At 45.9% G+C, this 26,578-nt stretch overlaps 1 protein-coding gene across 3 annotated transcripts in view; it reads left to right on the forward strand.

Moving 5' to 3' along the window:
- Window positions 1-26,578, forward strand: part of LOC135033722 (CUB and sushi domain-containing protein 2-like) — a 1,450,369-nt gene that overhangs the window by 1,162,151 nt on the left and 261,640 nt on the right. For all 3 annotated transcript variants that reach the window (XM_063954204.1, XM_063954205.1, XM_063954206.1), the window contains 6 exons: window positions 177-365; window positions 2,795-2,911; window positions 3,495-3,710; window positions 7,753-7,941; window positions 19,871-20,040; window positions 21,595-21,751. In XM_063954204.1, coding sequence (XP_063810274.1) covers window positions 177-365; window positions 2,795-2,911; window positions 3,495-3,710; window positions 7,753-7,941; window positions 19,871-20,040; window positions 21,595-21,751 — 1,038 coding nt within the window. The remainder of the gene's footprint in view (window positions 1-176; window positions 366-2,794; window positions 2,912-3,494; window positions 3,711-7,752; window positions 7,942-19,870; window positions 20,041-21,594; window positions 21,752-26,578) is intronic.

A 26,578-nucleotide genomic window follows, 5' to 3' on the forward strand; every position in this document is an offset into this window, starting at 1 on the left:
CACACCCGGACACCAGAAAGGTAAGTATATAGAAGGAATGGGTGCATTGTGCGTAGTGTGGGCCTCCTCTGGACCATTATAGATACGCCAGTGCTGTTGCTGCATCGGTAAATTGATTTTATATATAATATAGATACTGTATATGCACCTCACAAACGTTTGTCTAATCTCCACAGCGGTGAAACTGCAGTCAGATCATTGCCTTGATCCAGGAATCCCGGTAAATGGTCAGCGTCATGGTAATGATTTCTATGTTGGGGCCCTTGTGACATTCAGCTGTGACTCTGGTTACACCCTCAGTGATGACCAGGCACTAGAGTGTGAGCCCAATTTTCAGTGGAGCAGAGCCCTGCCCAGCTGTGAAGGTATGATCCGAAACGTACTAACTACATCTCACTAAAATAAATAAGATCTAACATCACTGCTGAGTTCATTCATCTAGAATCTTTCCTGTATTCTTGTTATGCTGCCCTCCCTCTCCTTAAGAAAATCCACTTTAGATTCTTAAACATCACAATGTCTAACAAGCCATATTTCCTTCTTGCCACCTTCTTCTTACTTCTATAACTTTCCTTAGTGCCTGCCCATCCATATTCTTTCACTGCTCATGACTTTGCTTACTTTATAGGCAAAATTGATATCATCCATCAAAAATAGTTCTCTTTATCTCCAGCAAAATTCTCCTCCACTAACCTACCCACTCTCAGTTCTTTTTATTCTGCAACTTTCCCCTCAACCTGGTTCTAGCCCAACTCCTCCACTTTTTTTTTTAAACTGCTTGCCAATACTTAGCTTATCACTTCGAAATGACCCTCTTCACTCTTCCCATCCAAGTGACATGCTCTCTTTTCTCCTAGGGGTATATTTTTGTGAGTTTTTTAGGAGTGGAGATGTTGCCCATAGCAACCAATTATATTCCACTTAACATTTAGCTAGCTGCTTCTAGAAGATTATAGATAGAATCTGATTGGTTGCTATGGGCAACATCTCCACTTCTAAAAAAAATTCACACCTTAGTAAATATACCCCCTATTCTCATGAAGCCATCCCTGTATCATTTCTACTTGTACAGCTTGTCTACAACCTCTTGACCACTTTCCACTCATTTTTTCTGGATGCTCTGCATTCAGGTTTCTACCCTCTAGACTCCACCAAGATCACCTGTGCCCTGTGATGACATTTTGGCTAAGTTGAAGGGTCATTTGTTCCTACTTATACTCCTTGACCTCTCACAGTTAATCACCTCTTCTCCTCAACATGATTCATGATTCAATCTCTTGGCCTGGTCAACACTGTCCTATTCTCTTACATCTCTCTCCATAGTGTCACTACTATTGTCTCATTCTTTCTGATTCTATTTCTGACTCTTCCTCTATCTGTTGTGTTCCTCAAGTTTTGGATCTCAGCACTCTGCTTTTCTCTCTTTACTCTCATTTTCTCTGTGAACTCATACCTTAAATCAGCCTCCACCATCACTTCTATGCATATCAAACTAAAATCTACTTCTTCGTCCCTGTCCTTTCTGCTTTCTCCATTCTTATCCTATGTGTCTTAATGCCTCTCTGCCATTTCCACCTCGATGTCCAAGGTAAAATTCATCCAAAATGGAGCTCATTTTCTTTCTCCCTTGGCAGATGCTCAAAGTGGGCATCTCAGTCTGGGCACATTCATTCATATGTATGTACCATAGGGAAGGAATATGCATCGCCACTTGCATAACTCGCAGATGGGCAACCACCAAAAGACGCAGCCACGTCCATCTCTGAATCAAACTCATAATCTCCCACCATGAATACTGAAACCTCCTACTGCCTGCCTTTGCCTTTTCGTCACCTGCTTTCCTCTCTACAATCAATCCTTATTGCACCAGCAAGACTCATCTTGCCAGACTGCAAATCCCTTCACTGCCTCTCCATTTCCTCCAAAATGAAACCACAGTTGCTCACATTCACATTCAAAGCCCTCACCTACATACACCTCTTACCTTGCCATGATACACACTGCAGCTTTTTACTCTGTTTTTGTACTACTTCTATCTTCCCCTCTTATTGCTGACTTCAAAACTTACCCACACTGCTCCCCTCTTGTGGACCTCCATGATCCCATTGGACTAGAAAAAACCTTTCATCCTTCAAGCAATGTCTAACCTCTTCACACCCTCATCTGAACTACACCCTCTATAAACGGGTGGTCTTCTGTTTGCCGGCGGTCGGGCTCCCGGCGCTCAGTATACCGGCGCCGGGAGCCCGACAGCCGGCATACCGACAATTATTTTCCCTCGTGGGGGTCCACGACCCCCATAGAGGGAGAATAAAATAGTGTGGCGCGCGTAGCGCGCCACCGTGCCCGTAGCGTGGCGAGCGCAGGTATGCCGGCGCCGGGAGCCCGACAGCCGGCATACCGACAATTATTTTCCCTTGTGGGGGTCCACGACCCCCATAGAGGGAGAATAAAATAGTGTGGCGCGCGTAGCGCGCCACCGTGCCCGTAGCGTGGCGAGCGCAGCGAGCCCGCAAGGGGCTCATTTGCGCTCGCCAAGCTGTCGGTAAGCCGGCGGTCGGGCTCCCGGCGCCGGGATGCTGGTCGCCGGGAGCCCGACCGCCGGCCAGCCGTAGTGAACCCCTATAAACTCTACCTGCCATGTCCACTCTTGCCCCATTGGCAACTTACTGTCTACTTTGCCCTCTCCATACTGTTTGTTATAACTGACATCACTGTCTTTATTCTCTATGTTCTCCTATGGATTTGTTGTGTAAGCTTGTGATAATTAGACAAGTACTTCTTTTCTCTGCAGCTCTTTGTGGGGGATACATCCAGGGTTCTACTGGAACCATCTTATCACCTGGATTTCCTGATTTCTACCCCAATAACCTGAATTGTACATGGGTTATAGAAACATCTCATGGGAAAGGTAACTGTTTATTTTTTCACTTTTTTTCTTCTTCTTCTTCAAAAAACAGGTTCCATTTGCATAAGGCAAATTGTTATTATTTTATACATATCCCTTCCTGCTTTTATCATTATTACTGCTCCTCCTACTGCTGCCAGCATTGACAGTTAAAGCTGCTGTAAGCCGTTAACCATTGTTGCAAACTGCTGGTCAACTTTCATGATCTTGTAAGAGCACTAAATAGTTATGCTGCAAGAAACCAGTCATGTGAATAGCATTATTAGTCTGCTAGTGCTCACCAAAATGCAGCCCAGGGGTTTAAACAGTGTTAATAGTGTGTGTAGACAGCTCCTTGTCATTGCTCTGTAGCTTCAGATAAGAACAGATTTCTTCTGAAAGACTTACAGATAAGTTCCAAAGAGGGTAAAAGGACATCGTGTCACCGAGTCTACATGGAATGCAAGTTTCTAGATACACATCCTAGCTGCTGAAGACATGAAAGTGTGGCGATCCACCACCTTTAACCTGCAATTTCAAGTGATGTTTTTTTGTTCCACGGTTACTGTTACATTCAGATGTAATTAACTCTTTTTTCCACATTTAGGTGTATTCTTTACCTTTCACACCTTTCACCTGGAGAGTGGCCATGATTTCCTGCTTATCACAGAGAATGGTAGTTTCAGTCAGCCTCTGAAACGTCTCACTGGGTCTAGACTCCCTGCTCCTATTAGTGCTGGGTTGTATGGAAACTTCACAGCACAACTTCGTTTTATCTCAGACTTCTCCATGTCCTACGAGGGATTTAATGTCACGTTCTCAGGTGAGGTGATGTCTTTGAAAAAAATCTCTTCAGTTCCAAGTACATTTATGAAAAAATGCATGGCAAAGTCCCATCTCTCGAGGGGTCCATCTGATAACTTTCAGGCAGACTTGGGAGTTTCTGTGATGGAGTGGGCAAGTTAAGATGAAAAGTGTGTTAAGAATGCAGTTCCTCACCTCAAGCAGCTGTTAGTTTAGGCAGAGTAACTACTCATAAGGAAATAACTACCAAATGTGAAGCATGTCTCTTGTTCTCTAAACCCAGTAGTCCTATCATCGCAAGGACAGCTCATACCACATGAGCTGTCCCGTGTGATTTTCTTATGCATACAGTAAACACCTATATGCGTGCAGAAAGTGGCGGGATGCATCGCAAGCAAAATGCGATGCTTGCAGCATCCCACCCATTGTGTGGGTGCTTTCACACTAATGAGACACAAATTGTTTTATTGCATATAGGGGGTCATTCCGAGTTGATCATAGCTGTGCTAAATTTAGCACAGCTACAATCATTCACACTGACATGCGGGTGGACGCCCAGCATAGGGCTAGTCCACCCCACATGTCAGTCCCGCCCCGCCTGTAGAAGTGCAAAGGCATCGCACAGCAGCGATGCCTTTGCACTTCAAGAGTGCTGCGCTGGTCGGGAGCTACTCAATCAGGCAGAGGCGATCGTAGCGGCCTGACGGCCTTCGGCTGTCTGGCATGTGCCGGCGCACTGCGGCAACGGTGCATGCGTAGTTCTGACCCGATCACACCGCTGTGATAAACTGCAGCGTGCGATCGAGTCAGAATGACCCCCATAGTTAATTCCCTGTTTTTACTTCTCAGCTGCGTGTCCCGACACAGACAGTGAACAGCGGAGTGAGATCTCAGGAGGGAATCAGACAGGGATGAGAGAAGGACAGGAGTTAGTGGTGGAGACCCCATGCCACCATCCCTGTTGTTGTTAAGCCAGTGCAGGGAGTAATAGGGATCCTGACACAATGAGAGTCCCTAAAATAGTATGCAGAGAGCATGGTAGCTCCAGTCAATGCAATTAATATATGATGCAATACCCAATAATCTAACACAGATGCTAAACACAGTTGCTGGTGGCCAGTTAATTTGGGTGAAATTAAAGAATATAGTGTTTTAACAGCCCTATGTAGCTGATAGAGGAGGCAATCACGAGACCGGCTGTTGGGATAATGGCAGTCACAATGCCGACGCTGGGATCCCGACAGGCGGTGAAATGTTGTTGCCGGAATACCGGCGCCACAGGCTTTTCTCCCTCTATGGGTGTCCACAACACCCATAAAGGTAGAATATAACCAGTGTGGCGAGTGCAGCGAACCCGCAAGGGGCTTTCTAGCGCTCGCCCCAATGCCGGCATACTGGTGTCTGGGATCCCGCTGTCGGGATCATGACAGCTGGAATCCCGGCCACTGGTAAAACGTATATAGTCCGCTGATAGAATGTATCTGTGTGTGCACACAAGGTGGTTGTATAACAGTTAGGTCAAGACTGTTGTTTTGTGTGAAAAGAGTTTTTATACTGATTTGGAAATTAATCTAAAAAAAACAAAACTGTGCCCCTGGGCAAAACCATGCTGCACTGCAGGTGGGGCAGATGTAACATGTTCAGGGAGATTTAGATTTAGGTAGGGTGTGTCCAAACTGAAATCTAAATTGCAGTGTAAAAGTAAGGCTGAGATCATCTCCATGCCGCCTCCTCCATAGTGTAAACAGGTCCTGGATCACATCGACCCGGGTAACCCGTTCACACCACACCTGACCCGGGAATAACACTGCTTTACTCCCGGGTTGAAATACCAGGTTAAGGTGACCCGGGAATTCGGGTCTTACTCCTTTAACACCGCACATCGACACAGTTATTGTGTGATGTGAAAGGGATATAACATAAGCGGGCTACATGCAAAAGCAGCCAGTTTTGTGCAATACTGTATAAATGTATTTGCTCTGCTTACATTGCAACATGGGGGTTTCGTTCCGAGTTGATCGCTTGTGCAGCCGAGCGGTACAAAAACAGTTTGTGCAGTTTCTGAGTAGGTCTGAAGTTGCTCAGCCGCTGCAATCACTTCAGCCTTTCCGGTCCCGGAATTGACGTCAGACACCCGCCCTGAAAACGCTTGGACACGCCTGCGTTTTCCAACCACTCCCTGAAAACGGTCAGTTGACACCCATGAACGCCTTCATCCGGTCAATCTTCTTGCGATCGGCTGTGCGAATGAATTAATCCATCGCCCAGCACTGATCCGCTTTGTACCCGTACGACGCACCTGAGCAATGTGGTACATACGCATGCGCAGTTTTGACGAGTTTTGACCTGATCACAGCGCTGCAAAAAATAGCTAACGTGCGATCAGGTCGGAATGACCCCCTTGGTTTGTTCCAGATACAAAGTCAGTTTTTGCTTTACTACCAAATTAGAATCAGACTCAGGATTTGAGGCAGTGAGATCCATGAGAAAAATAAAAATTTGTGAGGGGTAGCTAGGGAGAAAAAAAAGGAAGTGGGGGAGGGAAGAAACAGTTTACTTGGGTGTGCAGTGAATCACAGTCTCGGGTGGAAACCCTATGAATACACCCAATAGAGTTTAAAATGTAAGAAGAAAGTATATTAATCATACAATGTGGCAAGGAATCACTGTAAACGAGGTCCAGACCTGTGAGGGGACGGGTGTGGTTCGTTTTATCGACAGTATCTAGGTCGACAATGTTTAGGTCGACCACTATAGGTCGACAGTCACTAGGTCGACATGGATGGAAGGTCGACAGGGTTTCTAGGTCGACATGTGCTAGGTCGACAGGTCTAAAGGTCGACATGAGGATTTTTTTTTTTTTTTGGTGTCGTTTTCTTCGTAAAGTGACCGGGATCCCAAATTAGTGCACCGCGTCCCCTCGCATGGCTCGCCATGCTTCGGGCATGGTGCCTTCGCTCCGCTACCACTTCGCTCGGCACACTTTACCGTTCCAATCGTAGTCCACGTGGATCGATAAGTATGAAAAAATCCCAAAATTTAAAAAAAAAAAAAAAAACTCATGTCGACCTTTAGACCTGTCGACCTAGCACATGTCGACCTGGAAACCCTGTCGACCTTCCATCCATGTCGACCTAGTGACTGTCGACCTATAGTGGTCGACCTAAACATTGTCGACCTAGACACTGTCGATCTTCAGACCGGATCCCGAGGGGACACAGGAGTCCCTCATTGTCCTTATTCCATGTGACACTGACAATTTGTTTACCAGACTTTCCTTATAGTTGAATAATAGTACGATTCACTAAACTCGGGCAAGTAATGTATGGCATTAAGGCTATAATTCCATTTTAATATACAGTAGATGGACAACGTAATACTTTGGGAAAGCCTGTCTGAGCATTGTGCATGTCAAAGCATTAGCACCTGAGGATTTAATTTAGGGAAGGATAGAAGGTGGAATCATGTCCCATATCATTTATTGCTGAAATCGCAACACATATCGCTTTTTAAATAATAAATAAATAAATAAATAAGACAGAGTGATATAATAAGCACAGCAGTTATATAGCTCTGGCAATGAAGGGATTAGCAGCATGTTTAGCAATCCTGATTTCAGCATTTGAGTGAGTGAGAAGGCAAGACCTCTAGTCGGCTCTTCCTGTCTCTTCCTTCCTTGATGTTCATACTTAATTTTCTAGTGACGGATACAAATGTTCTGCCAGAGGCTATGTGTGTAATACAGCTGCTCTGTATACACTGCATCCACTCCTCTAGTCATATGTCCCTGCCAGTTACAATGTATAATTTATTGTATAGCGTTGACAGCAATTGCAGCTTTGTAGCATGAAGTTTTCTTGTGTTTAACAACTTACAGTCTAGTCAACTATGGAATTAATGTGCGTCAAGTAAAATGATAGGGGTAGTCTCTTTCCCATGAATAAGTGATGGCAATGCTGAGTTATACAGTTAGACACATAAAGAAAATTAGTGTTACAGTATGTAAACATTGGTACAGATGCAGCACACATCTATATTTAATGCATTCATTGCTATTGTAGAGTATGATCTGGAACCATGCGATGAGCCGGAGGTCCCAGCTTACAGCATCAGAAAGGGTCTCCAGTTTGGGGTTGGTGACTCCTTGACGTTCTCCTGCTTCCCTGGATACCGCTTGGAAGGAGCTTCTCGCATCACCTGCCTGGGAGGTAGACGGCGTGTGTGGAGTTCGCCTCTCCCAAGGTGTGTTGGTAGGTGGTCCCGTGCTTTAATTTTGTTTGTTTCCCTTAGGAATTAAGTTGGGATTAAATCATCAGACAGATAAACCTATTCAATGGGATGTAGGCGTGGGATTGTGGAATTATTTGTACAATGTAGCTATCCAAAATGGTTTTTCTTAGTCAGAGAGATTGTTGTGCAGTTTTACATTGTGATTTGTATAATAGTGAATTCAGAAAGATTTTGTTTTTTGTTTTTGAGTTGATAGCATCATTGGTTTTCAACACTGACCATTAAATGTTTGTTTCTGTTGTCACTACCACTGCCACCTCTGCTATAGAATGCTTGCATTTATTCATTAACTTAAGAGCGTAGAATACTTGAAGAAGCACTTATTGCTCTGACTTCTTACCCACATAATGACTGTCCATTCATTGGGCAGCCATGATGGATTGCTTCCTTGTTCACTTATCCATAGAGCATGGAAAAATGCAGCTAGGCAGGTTAATAATAAGAATTTACTTACCGATAATTCTATTTCTCGGAGTCCGTAGTGGATGCTGGGGTTCCTGAAAGGACCATGGGGAATAGCGGCTCCGCAGGAGACAGGGCACAAAAAGTAAAGCTTTCCGATCAGGTGGTGTGCACTGGCTCCTCCCCCTATGACCCTCCTCCAAGCCTCAGTTAGGTACTGTGCCCGGACGAGCGTACACAATAAGGGAGGAATTTTGAATCCCGGGTAAGACTCATACCAGCCACACCAATCACACCGTACAACTTGTGATCAAACCCAGTTAACAGTATGATAACAGAGGAGCCTCTGAAAGATGGCTTCCTAAACAATAACCCGAATTAGTTAACAATAACCATGTACAATTATTGCAGATAATCCGCACTTGGGATGGGCGCCCAGCATCCACTACGGACTCCGAGAAATAGAATTATCGGTAAGTAAATTCTTATTTTCTCTATCGTCCTAGTGGATGCTGGGGTTCCTGAAAGGACCATGGGGATTATACCAAAGCTCCCAAACGGGCGGGAGAGTGCGGATGACTCTGTAGCACCGAATGAGAGAACTCCAGGTCCTCCTTAGCCAGAGTATCAAATTTGTAAAATTTTACAAACGTGTTCTCCCCTGACCACGTAGCTGCTCGGCAAAGTTGTAATGCCGAGACCCCTCGGGCAGCCGCCCAAGATGAGCCCACCTTCCTTGTGGAGTGGGCCTTTACAGATTTAGGCTGTGGCAGGCCTGCCACAGAATGTGCAAGTTGGATTGTGCTACAGATCCAACGAGCAATCGTCTGCTTAGACGCAGGAGCACCCATCTTGTTGGGTGCATACAATATAAACAACGAGTCAGATTTTCTGACTCCAGCTGTCCTTGCAATATATATTTTTAATGCTCTGACAACGTCCAGTAACTTGGAGTCCTCCAAGTCACTTGTAGCCGCAGGCACTACAATAGGCTGGTTCAGATGAAATGCTGACACCACCTTAGGGAGAAAATGCGGACGAGTCCGCAGTTCTGCCCTGTCCGAATGGAAAATCAGATATGGGCTTTTGTAAGATAAAGCTGCCAGTTCTGACACTCTCCTGGCCGAAGCCAGGGCTAGTAACATGGTCACTTTCCATGTGAGATATTTTAAATCCACCTTTTTTAGTGGTTCAAACCAATGAGATTTTAGAAATTCCAAAACCACATTGAGATCCCACGGTGCCACTGGAGGCACCACAGGAGGCTGTATATGCAGCACTCCCTTAACAAAAGTCTGGACTTCAGGAACTGAAGCCAATTCTTTTTGAAAGAAAATCGACAGGGCCGAAATTTGAACCTTAATAGATCCCAATTTGAGACCCATAGACAATCCTGATTGCAGGAAATGTAGGAATCGACCCAGTTGAAATTCCTCCGTCGGAGCACTCCGATCCTCGCACCACGCAACATATCTTCGCCAAATGCGGTGATAGTGTTGCACGGTTACTTCCTTCCTTGCTTTAATCAAAGTAGGAATGACTTCTTCCGGCATGCCTTTTTCCTTTAGGATCCGGCGTTCAACCGCCATGCCGTCAAACGCAGCCGCGGTAAGTCTTGAAACAGACAGGGACCCTGCTGAAGCAAGTCCCTCCTTAGAGGTAGAGGCCACGGATCCGTGATCATCTCTTGAAGTTCCGGGTACCAAGTCCTTCTTGGCCAATCCGGAACCACTAGTATCGTTCTTACGCCTCTTTGCCGTATAATTCTCAATACTTTTGGTATGAGAGGCAGAGGAGGAAACACATACACCGACTGGTACACCCAAGGCGTTACCAGCGCGTCCACAGCTATTGCCTGCGGATCTCTTGACCTGGCGCAATACCTGTCCAGTTTTTTGTTGAGGCGAGACGCCATCATGTCCACCATTGGTCTTTCCCAACGGGTTACCAGCATGTGGAAGACTTCCGGATGAAGTCCCCACTCTCCCGGGTGAAGGTCGTGTCTGCTGAGGAAGTCTGCTTCCCAGTTGTCCACTCCCGGGATGAACACTGCTGACAGTGCTATCACATGATTCTCTGCCCAGCGAAGAATCCTTGCAGCTTCTGCCATTGCACTCCTGCTTCTTGTGCCGCCCTGTCTGTTTACATGGGCGACTGCCGTGATGTTGTCCGACTGGATCAACACCGGTTTTCCTTGAAGCAGAGGTTCTGCCTGGCTTAGAGCATTGTAGATTGCTCTTAGTTCCAGAATGTTTATGTGAAGAGACGTTTCCAGGCTCGTCCACACTCCCTGGAAGTTTCTTCCTTGTGTGACTGCTCCCCAGCCTCTCAGGCTGGCGTCCGTGGTCACCAGGATCCAATCCTGTATGCCGAATCTGCGGCCCTCCAATAGATGAGCACTCTGCAACCACCACAGAAGAGATACCCTTGTCCTTGGAGACAGGGTTATCCGCTGGTGCATCTGAAGATGCGACCCTGACCATTTGTCCAACAGATCCCTCTGGAAAATTCGTGCATGGAATCTGCCGAATGGAATTGCTTCGTAAGAAGCCACCATTTTTCCCAGGACTCTTGTGCATTGATGTACAGACACCTTTCCTGGTTTTAGGAGGTTCCTGACAAGCTCGGATAACTCCTTGGCTTTTTCCTCCGGGAGAAAAACCTTTTTCTGAACCGTGTCCAGAATCATCCCTAGGAACAGCAGACGAGTTGTCGGCATTAACTGGGATTTTGGAATATTCAGAATCCAGCCGTGCTGTTTTAGCACTTCTTGAGACAGTGCTAATCCCCTCTCTAGCTGTTCTCTGGACCTTGCCCTTATTAGGAGATCGTCCAAGTATGGGATAATTAATACGCCTTTTCTTCGAAGAAGAATCATCATCTCGGCCATTACCTTTGTAAAGACCCGAGGTGCCGTGGACAATCCGAACGGCAGCGTCTGAAACTGATAGTGACAGTTTTGTACAACGAACCTGAGGTACCCCTGGTGTGAGGGGTAAATTGGAACGTGGAGGTACGCATCCTTGATGTCCAAGGACACCATAAAGTCCCCTTCTTCCAGGTTCGCTATCACTGCTCTGAGTGACTCCATTTTGAACTTGAACTTCTTTATGTACAGGTTCAAGGACTTCAGATTTAGAATAGGTCTTACCGAGCCGTCCGGCTTCGGTACCACAAATAGAGTGGAATAATACCCCTTTCCCTGTTGTAGAAGAGGTACCTTGACTATCACCTGCTGAGAGTACAGCTTGTGAATGGCTTCCAAAACCGTCTCCCTTTCTGAGGGGGACGTTGGTAAAGCAGACTTCAGGAAACGGCGAGGCGGATCTGTCTCTAGTTCCAACCTGTACCCCTGAGATATTATCTGCAGGATCCAGGGATCTACCTGCGAGTGAGCCCACTGCGCGCTGAAATTCTTGAGACGACCGCCCACCGCCCCCGAGTCCGCTTGAGAAGCCCCAGCGTCATGCTGAGGCTTTTGTAGAAGCGGGGGAGGGCTTCTGTTCCTGGGAAGGAGCTGCCTGTTGGTGTCTCTTCCCCCTTCCTCTGCCTCGTGGCAGATATGAATATCCCTTTGCTCTCTTGTTTTTAAAGGAACGAAAGGGCTGCGGTTGAAAAGTCGGTGTCTTTTTCTGTTGGGGAGTAGCTTGAGGTAAAAAGGTGGATTTCCCGGCTGTAGCCGTGGCCACCAAATCTGATAGACCGACTCCAAATAACTCCTCCCCTTTATACGGCAAAACTTCCATATGCCGTTTTGAGTCCGCATCGCCTGACCACTGTCGCGTCCATAAACTTCTTCTGGCCGAAATGGACATAGCACTTACCCGTGATGCCAGTGTGCAGATATCCCTCTGTGCATCACGCATATAAAGAAATGCATCCTTTATTTGCTCTAAAGACAGTAAAACATTGTCCCTATCCAGGGTATCAATATTTTCAATCAGGGACTCTGACCAAGCTACTCCAGCACTGCACATCCAGGCTGTCGCTATAGCTGGTCGTAGTATAACACCTGTATGTGTGTATATACTTTTTTGGATATTTTCCATCCTCCTATCTGCTGGATCTTTAAGTGCGGCCGTCTCAGGAGAGGGTAACGCCACTTGTTTAGATAAGCGTGTGAGCGCCTTGTCCACCCTAGGAGGTGTTTCCCAGCGCGCCCTAACCTCTGACGGGAAAGGGTATAAAGCTAATAACTTCTTTGAAATTAGCATCTTTTTATCGGGGGCAACCCACGCTTCATCACATACATCATTTAGTTCTTCTGATTCAGGAAAAACTATAGGTAGTTTTTTCACACCCCACATAATACCCTGTTTAGTGGTACCTGTAGTATCAGCTAAATGTAACGCCTCCTTCATTGCCAAAATCATATAACGTGTGGCCCTACTGGAAAATACGGTTGATTCGTCACCGTCGCCACTGGAATCAGTGCCTGTGTCTGGGTCTGTGTCGACCGACTGAGGCAAAGGGCGTTTTACATCCCCTGACGGTGTTTGAGGCGCCTGGACAGGCACTAACTGATTGTCCGGCCGTCTCATGTCGTCAAACGACTGCTTTAGCGTGTTGACACTATCCCGTAATTCCATAAATAAAGGCATCCATTCTGGTGTCGACCCCCTAGGAGGTGACATCCCCATATTTGGCAATTGCTCCGCCTCCACACCAATATCGTCCTCATACATGTCGACACACACGTACCGACACACAGCAGACACACAGGGAATGCTCTTAACGAAGACAGGACCCCACTAGCCCTTTGGGGAGACAGAGGGAGAGTTTGCCAGCACACACCAAAAGCGCTATATATGACAGGGATAGCCTTATAATAAGTGCTCCCTGTATAGCTGCTTTTATAATATAATTTTTGCCACTATTTTGCCCCCCCTCTCTTGTTTTACCCTGTTTCTGTAGTGCAGTGCAGGGGAGAGACCTGGGAGCCGTCCTGACCAGCGGAGCTGTGTAAGGAAAATGGCGCTGTGTGCTGAGGAGATAGGCCCCGCCCCTTTTCCGGCGGGCTCGTCTCCCGCTCTTTAGTGTATTCTGGCAGGGGTTAAATATCTCCATATAGCCCCCGGAGGCTATATGTGAGGTATTTTTTAGCCAAATAGGTTTTCATTTGCCTCCCAGGGCGCTCCCCTCCCAGCGCCCTGCACCCTCAGTGACTGCCGTGTGAAGTGTGCTGAGAGGAAAATGGCGCACAGCTGCAGTGCTGTGCGCTACCTTTAGAAGACTGAGGAGTCTTCTGCCGCCGATTCTGGACCTCTTCATGTTTCAGCATCTGCAAGGGGGCCGGCGGCGAGGCTCCGGTGACCATCCAGGCTGTACCTGTGATCGTCCCTCTGGAGCTGATGTCCAGTAGCCAAGAAGCCAATCCATCCTGCACGCAGGTGAGTTCACTTCTTCTCCCCTAAGTCCCTCGTTGCAGTGATCCTGTTGCCAGCAGGACTCACTGTAAAATAAAAAACCTAAGCTAAACTTTCTCTAAGCAGCTCTTTAGGAGAGCCACCTAGATTGCACCCTTCTCGGCCGGGCACAAAAATCTAACTGAGGCTTGGAGGAGGGTCATAGGGGGAGGAGCCAGTGCACACCACCTGATCGGAAAGCTTTACTTTTTGTGCCCTGTCTCCTGCGGAGCCGCTATTCCCCATGGTCCTTTCAGGAACCCCAGCATCCACTAGGACGATAGAGAAATATGCAAGACAAAGCTACCTATATTCTAAAACACAGAAGAGCGGTCCTCAAGCGCTGCTAGATTTTCTCAAATTAATTTCGTGAACACAGTTCTGTTGGTATATGTGAGAAGAGATCACGGCACCAAAATATTCAATAATCAATGTCAGCTCCAAACTTTTCTGGAATAGACTCCCTTACTCACCGTTAAACAGTGAGATGCATGCGCATAAAGGTATCTTTTTACTCGATATTCCACTTGTTCATAATAAACTGTACTCTTATGAAACAACACTCACCTGGGTCAAAAGACCCTATATGCACCAAAAGGTTTCTTTTTCCTTAGGATAACCGTTAAACAGTGAGATGCGTGCGAAAAGAGATCTTTTTACTCAATATTCCACTTGTTCATAATAAACTGTACTCTTATGGAACAACACTCACCTGGGTCAAAAGACCCTATATGCACCAAAAGGTTTCTTTTTCCTCAGGATAACCTTCACGACACATCAAGTCTCAAAAATACACAGGGTAAAATCCAAAATAGTAAAAAAGGATTTTTATTTACTTAAAACCAAGTTCATGAAAAATAGTTAAAAAGATTCTTTAATATTTTGTAGGTAAAATACAAAAGTTGTATAAGAACGACAGAAAAAACCTGGAGGGCATACAATTTTGTATCACTCTATACCCATTGGCATTAGGAATGCAAAAAAATATAAGGAGCCAGACTGAATCTTTTTAACTATTTTTCATGACCTTGGTTTTAAGTAAATAAAAATCCTTTTTTACTATTTTGGATTTTACCCTGTGTATTTTTGAGACTTGATGTGTCGTGAAGGTTATCCTGAGGAAAAAGAAACCTTTTGGTGCATATAGGGTCTTTTGACCCAGGTGAGTGTTGTTCCATAAGAGTACAGTTTATTATGAACAAGTGGAATATTGAGTAAAAAGATCTCTTTTCGCACGCATCTCACTGTTTAACGGTTATCCTAAGGAAAAAGAAACCTTTTGGTGCATATAGGGTCTTTTGACCCAGGTGAGTGTTGTTTCATAAGAGTACAGTTTATTATGAACAAGTGGAATATCGAGTAAAAAGATACCTTTATGCGCATGCATCTCACTGTTTAACGGTGAGTAAGGGAGTCTATTCCAGAAAAGTTTGGAGCTGACATTGATTATTGAATATTTTGGTGCCGTGATCTCTTCTCACATATACCAACAGAACTGTGTTCACGAAATTAATTTGAGAAAATCTAGCAGCGCTTGAGGACCGCTCTTCTGTGTTTTAGAATATATGTCGACTAAAGAAGTGGTGTTCTTTTGAGCAGGACTGAGCTGCAGCTAGGAAGGCGCAAGTTGCATTACTCTGTTTTTTGTTATAAGACAAAGCTACCTATCTGTGCTTAAACATGATAAGGTGCACATCCAGCACATGACATAACGTAGGCTCTGAGTAGTTCATCAAGTTTGCAGGGTGATGGTACCATAGAGAGAAATCTAGCAGTGTAATGCAGAGCGCACCCATATAGTTTTGTTGTACATTGTACACTATAACCTAGAATTTTAGATGGGGTCTTAGAAGAGCTATTATTTAGTGCTATTAAATTTTGCAGTTTAGTTGTAGCTTACCCAAGGTAGGTAGGTGTTTTTTTTCTCTTCTACACCTACAGGGGCCTTCAGGAGTCCTAATCTATATACCTGACGAGAACATGAGGTATTGTCTGTCTACTGTAGACCTCTTGTGTACTATCATTTAATTTTAACAATGTTAATAATACTAGAGCAGAGGAAGTTCTTAAGGCAACTTAACGGTCCAGGTTTTTGCTTGGCCACAGGTACATTAGTCAATTTGACTGAACCATCTGTGCTGAGCCATCTTTAAAGCCTGGACCGTTAGGGTGGCTGGAGGGCCGTGTTTGGGGACCTCTGGTCTATGTGATAACCTCAAAATTAATCAGCAGGAGGAGAAATAAGTTGTTTGGGCGAGACATGGATAGAGAAAACTTTGCCTTAAGAAAAGATATGTATGTGAAAAAAAGTGAATGAGTAGGATTACAATATATAGGTGATTATTCAGGTTTGTTAGCAAACCAAAAAAGTTAGCAATTAGACAAAACCATGTGCACTGCAGGGGTGGCAGATAAAACATGTGCAGAGAGAGTTAGATTTGGGTGGTTATTTTATTTCTATGCAGGGTAAATACTGGCTGCTTTATTTTTACACTGCAATTTAGATTTTAGTTTGAACACATCCCACCCAAATCTAACTCTCTCTGCACATGTTACATCTGCCCCACCTGCAGTGCAAAATGGGTTTGCACAATTGATTACTTTTTTGGTTTGCTAACAAAGCTGAATAAGGTCCATAGTGTGAATTGTATATGGAATTTTTCTTAAATGTTTTGTTATCTGATACCCTGCTCTATTAAGGTTAGTGCATCAGAATTCAGAACACTCCAAAGATCAGGGTTTCATGGATGATAATAGAATGTTCACACTCACTACAATGTGCAAAGCTTCTCACGGCAGAGTTTAATGTGCGCCATATCAATCTAGTGTGGCTGAGCAGAGAGTGATGTGAGATTGTGACATGGTGACAATATGGTATCACTCATCTTTACACCTTTTGCTCTGTGTAAATACGGAAATTCATTTCAAATCACATCTACCTTGCTTGGAAGCACTAAGGGGTATATGCAATTGCGGTCGAATTTCAGAAAAAGTCGAATTCCGGAACGTTTTCGCCTCAAAAAATCAATTCGCCTATGCAGTACAGTACTTTTTCGCAAAAAAACGGACATTCAGAATTCGACTTTTGTCAATTCGACTTTTTTCGCATTCGACTTTTCTGCAATGGTACAGATGCTGCAATTCGCCCCAAGCATATTCAATTCAAGTTTGGAAATTCGACAGCAGGGCTTTTAGACAGCAAATTCGTCATTTTCAATCCGCCACACTTTGGAGGGTGAAAACAAATAAAAAAAATTTAAACATGTTTTTTTTTGTGTTTTTTTTTCTGGGAATAGAAGATCTATTTATATTAGAAGGGATTAGATACTTTTTTTTTTTTTTTTGGAGGCACAAATATTATTTATATATTTTTTAAAATATTATTTTTTTTTTTATTTTTTTTTTAATGCTGGAACGGTAAAATCATAAAAAAAAATGGCGTGGGGTCCCCCCTCCAAAGCATAACCAGCCTCGGGCTCTTCGAGCTGGTCCTGGTTCTAAAAATGCGGGGAAAAAATTGACAGGGTATCCCCCGTATTTTTAAAACCAGCACCGGGCTCTGCGCCTGGTGCTGGTGCCAAAAATACGGGGGACAAAAAGAGTAGGGGTCCCCCGTATTTTTAACACCAGCATCGGGCTCCACTAGCTGGACAGATAATGCCACAGCCGGGGGTCACTTTTATGCCGTGCCCTGCGGCCGTGGCATTAAATATCCAACTAGTCACCCCTGGCCGGGGTACCCTGGGGGAGTGGGGACCCCTTCAATCAAGGGGTCCCCCCCCCAGCCACCCAAGGGCCAGGGGTGAAGCCCGAGGCTGCCCCCCCCCCCATCCAATGGGCTGCGGATGGGGGGGCTGATAGCCTTTTGTGATAATAAAAAGATATTGTTTTTTCCAGTAGTACTACAAGTCCCAGCAAGCCTCCCCCGCAAGCTGGTACTTGGAGAACCACAAGTACCAGCATGCGGGAGAAAAACGGGCCCGCTGGTACCTGTAGTACTACTGGGAAAAAAATACCCAAATAAAAACAGGACACACACACCGTCGACAGTAAAACTTTATTTCATACGTCGACACACACATACTTACCTATGTTCACACGCCGACATCGGTCCTCTTCTCCATGTAGAATCCACGGATACCTGAAAAGAAAAGTTCAATATACTCACCTCAGCCATGGTCCAGAGATAAATCCACGTACTTGGCAAAAAAACAAAGCGAACACCCGCTCCATGCCGGACTGAAAGGGGTCCCATGCTGACACATGGGACACCTTTCCACGAATGAGACCTGTCAGTGACAGCTGTCACAGACAGGTCTCTAAGCCAATCAGGAAGCGCAACTTCGTTGCGCTCACCTGATTGGCTGAGCGCTGTCTGCACTGTGACAGCGCATCGCACAGCTCCCTCCATTATATTCAATGGTGGGAACTTAGCGGCTAGCGGTAAGGTCACCCGCCGGTCAGCGGCTGACCGGCGGGTGACCCCACCGCTACCCGCAAAGTTCCCACCATTGAAAGTAATGGAGCGGCTTTGCGAGGCGCTGTCACAGTACAGACAGCGCTCAGCCAATCAGGTGAGCGCAACGGCAGTAGCGCTTCCCGATTGGCTGAAGGGACATCAGTGACAGGAGTCACGTGATGTCCCGGCATTCGGGAGAAAGGGGTCTGATGTGAAAACATTGGACCCCTTTCTAGTCCGGTATGGCTCGGGTTTTTGCGTTTTCTTTTTTTTTAACAAGTACGTGGATTTATCTCTCTGGACGCTGGAAGGTGAGTATCATTTTTTCACAGGTACCCTCGGATCGTCGGAGACCGTGGCAGTCGGCGTGTCAACATAGGTAAGTATGTGTGTGTCGGTAGTGTGTAATAAAGTTTTACTGTCAAAGGTGTCTGTGTCCTGTTTTTATTTGGGTATTTTTTTCCCAGTAGTACTACAGGTACCAGCGGGCCCGTTTTACTCCCGCATGCTGGTACTTGTGGTTCTCCAAGTACCAGCTTGCGGGGGAGGCTTGCTGGGACTTGTAGTACTACTGGAAAAAAACAATATCTTTTAATTTTCACAAAGGCTATCAGCCCCCCCATCCGCAGCCCATTGGATGGGGGGGGACAGCCTCGGGCTTCACCCCTGGCCCTTGGGTGGCTGGGGGGGGGGGGGACCCCTTGATTGAAGGGGTCCCCACTCCCCCAGGGTACCCCGGCCAGGGGTGACTAGTTGGATATTTAATGCCACGGCCGCAGGGCACGGCATAAAAGTGACCCCCGGCTGTGGCATTATCTGTCCAGCTAGTGGAGCCCGATGCTGGTGTTAAAAATACGGGGGACCCCTACCCGTTTTGTCCCCCGTATTTTTGGCACCAGCATCAGGCGCAGAGCCCGGTGCTGGTTTTAAAAATACGGGGGATCCCTGGCCAATTTTTCCCCTGCATTTTTAGAACCAGGACCAGCTCAAAGAGCCCGAGGCTGGTTATGCTTTGGGGGGGGACCCCACGCCATTTTTTTTTCGGGTTTTCCACGATTTTTCCCGTTTTTTAAAATCGCGGCAAAATCCGCCAAATCGGCCGATTTTCGCCCGCGACCCTGGCGAATACGTTTTTCATTGAATATGGTGAATTCCGGAAGCCACCTTCCGGAATTCACCTGGCGAATTTGGTCGAATTTGAAAAACGGCGAAAATTGCCGCGAATTCGACCGCAATTGCATATACCCCTATGCATTTGTGTCTATTTGGGTTTTATTTTACGTGAGCATTTAGAAATGATCATTCATTTTTATTTATAAGGCACCACAAAGTGTCTGCTGTGTCATACAGGATCATAATAATATATTGATACATGGAAAAGTGAAGTTGATGGTGACACAGGTTTAGGAATGGTATTTACATGAATATAAAATAGGCAGGAATTAGTGTGTGGAACTGTAGGAAGAAAACTAAAATAAACACAGGGTTCAGAGCTAGGCAACCACAACAGGTATTGGGATGCTTCAGCTGAATTGGGTCAGTAGCTTGAGGTTCCCCTCCCTATAGTATTAGTTATAGAACTTTTTGTAGATCTTAACGCCTTGCTCCCTTCTTGTATTTCAGCTGAGTGTGGAGCATCTGTCACTGGAACTCAGGGTGTCTTGCTGTCCCCGGGTTACCCAGCAAACTATAGCAACCACCATGAATGTATATACTCCATCCAGAGCCAACCAGGGAAAGGTGTTCAGCTGAAAGCCAGGACGTTCGACCTTGCACCTGGAGACCACCTTAAGGTGCAACATTGCCGTATTTATATTAATAATACTACAGAATTTTAAACCTCTTGTTCAAAATGCACAGCAATTGTATAGAGCTCATTTGATGGCATTTTAATAAAGTCTTTTAGAATTTGTCATTAATATGTGATGATCTTTAACCCAGTTTGGGGATAGTGAGTGTCCACAGTGCATAGATGTAGGTAGTAAACCCATCTAACTCAGAAGCTGTCTGGATGCACCTCCTGAGTAATGAAAAATGGGTAAATGGTAGGTGTGACTGGTTTCATGTGTTATAAGGATAACACATCCCAGGTAACCCTTATGGAGGTTTCCAAGCTTCCAGCTCTAACATATAACACAAAGACATCAAAGCATGGAAGTGCTTGCCAAAAAGAACCTATTGATATCTGATGTACATTTGATGTTCAGATGATCCATTCCTGAGGTTTACAGATAAGGTTTGCAGTTCTGTCAGTGTGTGTTCTGCATAAAGTATTAAGGCTCGTACTGATGGGCGGTAGTAGAACTGCACACACAGCAGTATGTTGCCTTTCACTGTATTAATATATCATGTGTCAGCAATGCACTTGACCCCTCCTATTCAACTCTGTAACACCGTCAGAAGCCATTTTCTGTGCCCTTTCACTTACTATACTTTTTTGTAAAAAAAAAAATTCTTTTATTAATTTTTGGAATCTTTTATGTATTTTTTATGGATGTTATTACATACCTCATGTGCTAACTTATTAACTACATAAATACATAATAAAAGTAGAAGTACTCAAAAATCCCATGCCATCTGTTGCTAATGCTTTGTCTATGGATGTATCTATAATGGGTGCAATAGAAGTACATTTAAGTCCTTAATTTACAATTACACTGAAGTCTATGTGTGCCCTCTCCCATAATAAAACAGAGGGGTGAGTCTGAACAGGGTGTGGTATGGCATGCCGGTGGCCGGGCTCCCGGCGTCCAGCACACCGGCGCCGGAAGCCCAACCACCGGCATACCGACAGCGTGGCGAGCGCAAATGAGCCCCTTGCAGGCTCACTGTGCTCACCATGCTGCGGGCACGGTGGTGCACTACGCGTGCCACGCTATTTATTCTCCCTCCAGGGGGGTCGTGGACCCTCACGAGGGAGAAAAACTGACGGTATGCTGGCTGTCGGGATTCCGGCGCCGGTATACTGTGCGCCGGGATCCCGACAATCGGCAACCTGAAGACCACCCTCTGAAGGGTGTCCGGGTGTGGTATGGTATGCCGGCGGCCGGGCTCCCGGCGACCAGCATACCTAGTTGTGGCAGCAGCCACCCACCAGAGTAATAAGTCATGTTAATGTTATATGATAAATATGATTATAAAAATATTCAAAGAAAGATTTGCACGGGATAGGAGGAAATATACAAGGTGCGTATATGATCAAATCAGGAGTCAGTCACATACTGTAGATAAATGAGGCATTTGAGAGTATGTGAGGAACTTATTGTTTATGATGAAACAAAAATTTTTTTTGTTTTTTACTAATATTCATATATTTCTAAACTCTTTATTTTCCCCCCATTTTCCAGGTCTTTGATGGACACAATAATTCTGCTCGACTGCTTGGTAAATTTAGCCAGTCAGAGATGCTGGGGCGGAGCCTGAACAGCACCTCAAGTGCCCTGTGGCTGGAGTTCATCACTGATGCCGAAAATACCAGTAAAGGATTTGAGCTGTTTTATTCCAGTGAGTCTGAGCACTAGCCATATCTTACATAAGTTAGCAGTTTGTGAACAGGTCCGTCTTTTCGTATGGGCTCAATGGGCTCTTTCCCAAGGGCCCCAGGAGTATAAGGGCCCTAGGCTGGTAGCTGATGGTTCCCTCTTTCCAGGGGTACCAGATTTTTGAAAATCGGCCCTAGGGAACCAGAGATATCCGACTTCAAAGCAGTGGTCCCCATCGAAGCCTGTAATTGCTCTTCCCAGCCAGATATCTCAGGCTCTGTATGACTTAGAGTTTTCTGAGAGTACATTTCAAAAGCTGAGATTCTCCACTTTCAGTGGACACTAGCAGCTTGTCTCTACTTTGCCAAGAACCAGAGATATCAGCCTTCAAGCAGCTGGTCCCTGCTCAAGCTCCACACGCCTAATATGCAGTTTTATATATTTGTTGGTGGATTGCTCTGGCTCCTGAACTCTGATCTCCAAGTCCCCAGTACCTCCTGACAAGTCAGATACTCTAATTTTTTATTCCATTCAAAGCTAAGAATTTTGTTTCCAGGAACTTGAGATATCTGCAGTCAAGCAAACTGCTGTCTGACCAGAAAATTATGAATATTAAGCCCACTCCACTGTCGACCCCTCCCTTACGTATTAAACACCCCCTACCACCCTGGAAGTCATGTACCGGGGCCCCTTCATTCAGCCCAATGCCCCCTTCTACAGTTTAGTGTTCTCCCTCCCACCCCATCTGTGCAGTAAAGGAGTAATTAGCAGAAATTACTGCTCCAGGTCCTACATGCTGAGTGGAAGATAGAACACCCCCTACCGCCCGCGGGACATCAAAGCTGCCGCTGATAGCACCCCCTCCCATAGAGGATGGGTAGGGGCCCCAGTGCATTGCTGTGCCCAGGGGCCCACACTGCTGTTAAGACGGCCCTATTTGTGAAAGGCTCATTTGTAATGAGTAATTAAATATAACTGCAATAACTAGTTATGTACAAAGTAACAGATTCATATCAGTGACATAACTACATTTCTATCAGTGACACAACTCCATAGCTATGAAATGGTAAAACTACTGTACATGCAGTATCAAAATAATGTTTAATGTTCAATCGCAAACTATATCTAGAAATCTTTTTAATTTCATTTTAGTTGAGACAAATGTTACCACTTAACTTTACATCTGATTAGAGCGCATCTAATAACATTCACTGAGAGCATTTAAAAAGCCAACCTGGGGGTATATTTACTAAAGTGTGGGTTTATAGAAGCGAAGATGTTGCTCATAGCAACCAATCAGATTCTAACTTTTACCTTCTAGAAGGTGTTACATAAGTGATAAGCAGAATCTGATTGGTTGCTATGAGCAACAGCTACACTTCTATAAACCTGCATGTTAGTACAGTAAACATACCCCACATATGCATGCACCGTAGGTTATCTGCCTGGCTCATATGCACACCTACTGTACAGTCTGTTCTCATGAGAGGCATTCAAATTACCAGAGGCACCCTCTGCAAAAGTGTCACCACTTCCTACCTAATAACTGAGCTTTCTCCCCTCATTTATCTCAGTACATTAACATTGCTATGTAAAAGAAAAGTATGTTTACTCTGCAGTGCAAGGCACATTGGTCTGCCCTTTTCCACTAGCTCTTTTAAACACGGGTAAATGCGCGGGGGCGCGCATTTACCCGTGTTTTTCCCTAGTGGAAACGGGTCCCCCGGCAAATTCCCGGATCAAGTGATCCGGGAATCCTACCCTGGTAGCTAGCCGAGTTGAACACGTGTTCAACCCGGCTAGCTGTCTAGTGTGAACGGGAGCCGTGTCGAGGCGACACGGCTCCCATTCACAGTGCATAGGGAGGGCGGCGCTGGGAGATCATGTGATCTCCCAGCGCCGCCCCTGCCGCGTCACTAGCGCGTCACCAACCCGGCAATTGCCAGGTTGGTGAGCGCTGTCTGCAGGGGGCTGTAGCAAGGGTTGCAGCCGTGTCAGACGACACGGCTGCGACCCGTGCTCCGCTAGTGGAAAAGGGGTATGTCCCCATCCTGCTCCATAAAGCTATGCCTCCATCTATTGCCATCTACCTAGTCAGCGATTCGCAGATGCAAGCTTCCCTGATTACAACTGCAAAGTCCTTGCCTAGCAGTCAGACATGCTGGAATAGTGGTGTTAGTAGTAGTAATTGCACAATTTCTGTAAAACTGGACTGCCACGTTATATTCAGTAGATGCAAAGCATACACATAATAATACACAATCTTAAGAATGGTAAAAACACATGGTACTGTACGGGATACAGACAGGATCCCAGCGCACAAGATCCCGGCAGTCAGAATCCCGGCACTATTCGGAATGCCGTCACATGCATCCCGAACAGGGTCTGCAATCTGGCTCCGGAATCCTGACAGCAAGGTTCCCAAATGAGCAGCCACCGCCATGACGAACAGGTAAGCCGAGGAGGGGTTGAGAGGTCGGGTTTAGGCTGTTGAGAGAGGTTTAGGCTGTGCCCTGGGGGAGTTAGGTTTAGGCTGTGGGGAGGAGGGTTAGTTTTAGGCACCCCATCCCCCCAAGGGAGGGTTAAGGATAGGCTGCGGAGGGGGGTTAAGGTTAGGCTGCGGGAATGGGGGATTAGGTTTAGGCAAAACCGGGGAGGGTTAGGGTTAGGCTGTGGGGGAGGGGGTTAGGTTTCTTCTCTGGAAAGGGAGGATTAGGCAGCCAGGGGGAGAAGGTAAGTATACTTATCTTCCCCTGTCGGGATTCTAACCATCGGGATGCTGCTGTCTGTATTCTGACACATCCCAAATGCCAGCAAATCAAACCCAACACATCATCACACTGGTCTAACATAATCTACAGCACACTAAATGAGTTCTACAAAGACCAGACAGCTGTAACCGGGGAGACAGGGGAAAGAGATTAGAGCCGCCACCGTATTGTCCTGGACCATTCCAGTTTTTACCCCATCCCTGGACCTTATGGGGAGGCTGTAATCTCTTCCTCCCCGTCTCCCCAGTGACAGCTGTCACAGTGTCACAGACATCACCTCGGACAGGAACACACAGTATAAGCTCCAGAGTGCCAGAGGTGGCTGCAGGGAACCGGTCTGGTCTGGTTTTACCCAATCCTCAAAGTACTGTAAGTACTAGAAGGTGTGGGTCTGTGTATCACCTGTTGGCCAGTACTGGTATTGCTGCAGCCGTACATTTAATATTTTCTTTATAAATCTTTCATCGCAAGTTGCATTTTTGACCTACAGTGTGCCCCCCTCCACGTATTTTACACCCCCATAACGGATATTTACTAATGCTGCCTTTTTATGTTGTCTAAATGCACCTACAGCCAGAGCCGGATTAAGGGGGGTGCTCTGGGGATAAGTAACCCTGGGCCCCCCGCGGTGACAGGGCCCCCCATCACCCGCCACAGATCGGATCTCTATTACCGATCCGATCTGCGGCGCTGCGGCTCCCTGCTAACACAAGTGACGGGCAGCCAGACAGACTGAGTTCTGCAGGGCAGCAGAGCCAAGCGACGGCTCCGCTGTCCAATGATATATGAAAATGCAGCCTGCGGCTCCGTGACTGGTTGGAGCGCAGGCTGCAGGAAAGAGGGAGGCGGGATCCCGGCCATGCTCATCTTTGCCGGCTCGTGGAGCTGGTAGTATCCAGAGGAGGAGAGAGGAACTTGCAAGCTCTCTCTCCTCATGTTCCTCGTCACAGCCTGTATTTACCTCCAGCACAGCGGAGCTAAAGTAAGGCAGGATGCATTAACTTTTTTTTATGTTATTGTAGAAAGTTGAAGTAAATGGGTCATGTGTATATATATATATATATATATATATATATATATATATATATATATAGTATGCAGAGCTATGCATACAAAATATATATATATATATATATATATATGTGTAAATACAGACCCAGGGTGGCACTCGCAGCTCAATAAATCACGCTATACCAGTTTGTAATATATTAAAGTTTCAATGCATTACATTTTCTTCAGTATATCCTAAAGAAAATGTAATGCATTGAAGCGTTGATATATTACAAATTGGTATAGCGTGATTTATACCCCTTTTACACTCGCAGAAAAATCCCGGGATATTGCACGTGAACGCGCATCATCCCGGGATTTTTCTCAGTGTGAATGGGTACAGGGACAATTTCCCGGGACGAGTATCCCGGGATTTCAACCCAGGTCTCGACCTGGGTTGAATCAGGGACCGTCCCGGGAAGCTGGCAGTGTAAACGGGTATACCGGGTCAAGGCGACCCGGCACCCGTTCTCTGCATAGGAGGAGGCGGTGCTCGGAGAAGATTATTTTCAAGCAACGCCTCCGGGAGACTCAGCGGTGACGTCACCGACCTGGCAATATGCCGGGTTGGGCCGCTGAGTGTAAAAGGGTCATTCCCGGGAATGTGTCATGGGAAATATCCCGGAACACATTCCCGGGAATGACCTCTGCTGCGAGTGTAAAAGGGGTATTATTGAGCTGCGAGTGCCACCCTAGGCCGGTATATATAGTATACTTTTTTAAGGAGTGTGTGGACACCGGCCTATTGGACTGCATTTGGGAGTTTCGATCATGCTGGAAACAAATACATATATACAGTATATATATATATATATATATATATATAATGTATTATGATTTTCATTTTAGACCTTAGGGCCCCCCTGTTTTAAGTACCCCAGGCCCCCCGAAGCCTTAATCCAGCTCTGCCTACAGCTTACTACTTCTAATCACAACAAGCAAGTGACAAGCCTTTTGGTTTAAATATGTTCTCCCGGATGCTGTAACTAATTGTACATATTCACATGAGAAGCAGAGCAGCCATTTGA

The sequence above is a fragment of the Pseudophryne corroboree genome, chromosome 2, assembly GCF_028390025.1.
Source record: "Pseudophryne corroboree isolate aPseCor3 chromosome 2, aPseCor3.hap2, whole genome shotgun sequence".
Lineage (NCBI taxonomy): Eukaryota > Metazoa > Chordata > Amphibia > Anura > Myobatrachidae > Pseudophryne > Pseudophryne corroboree.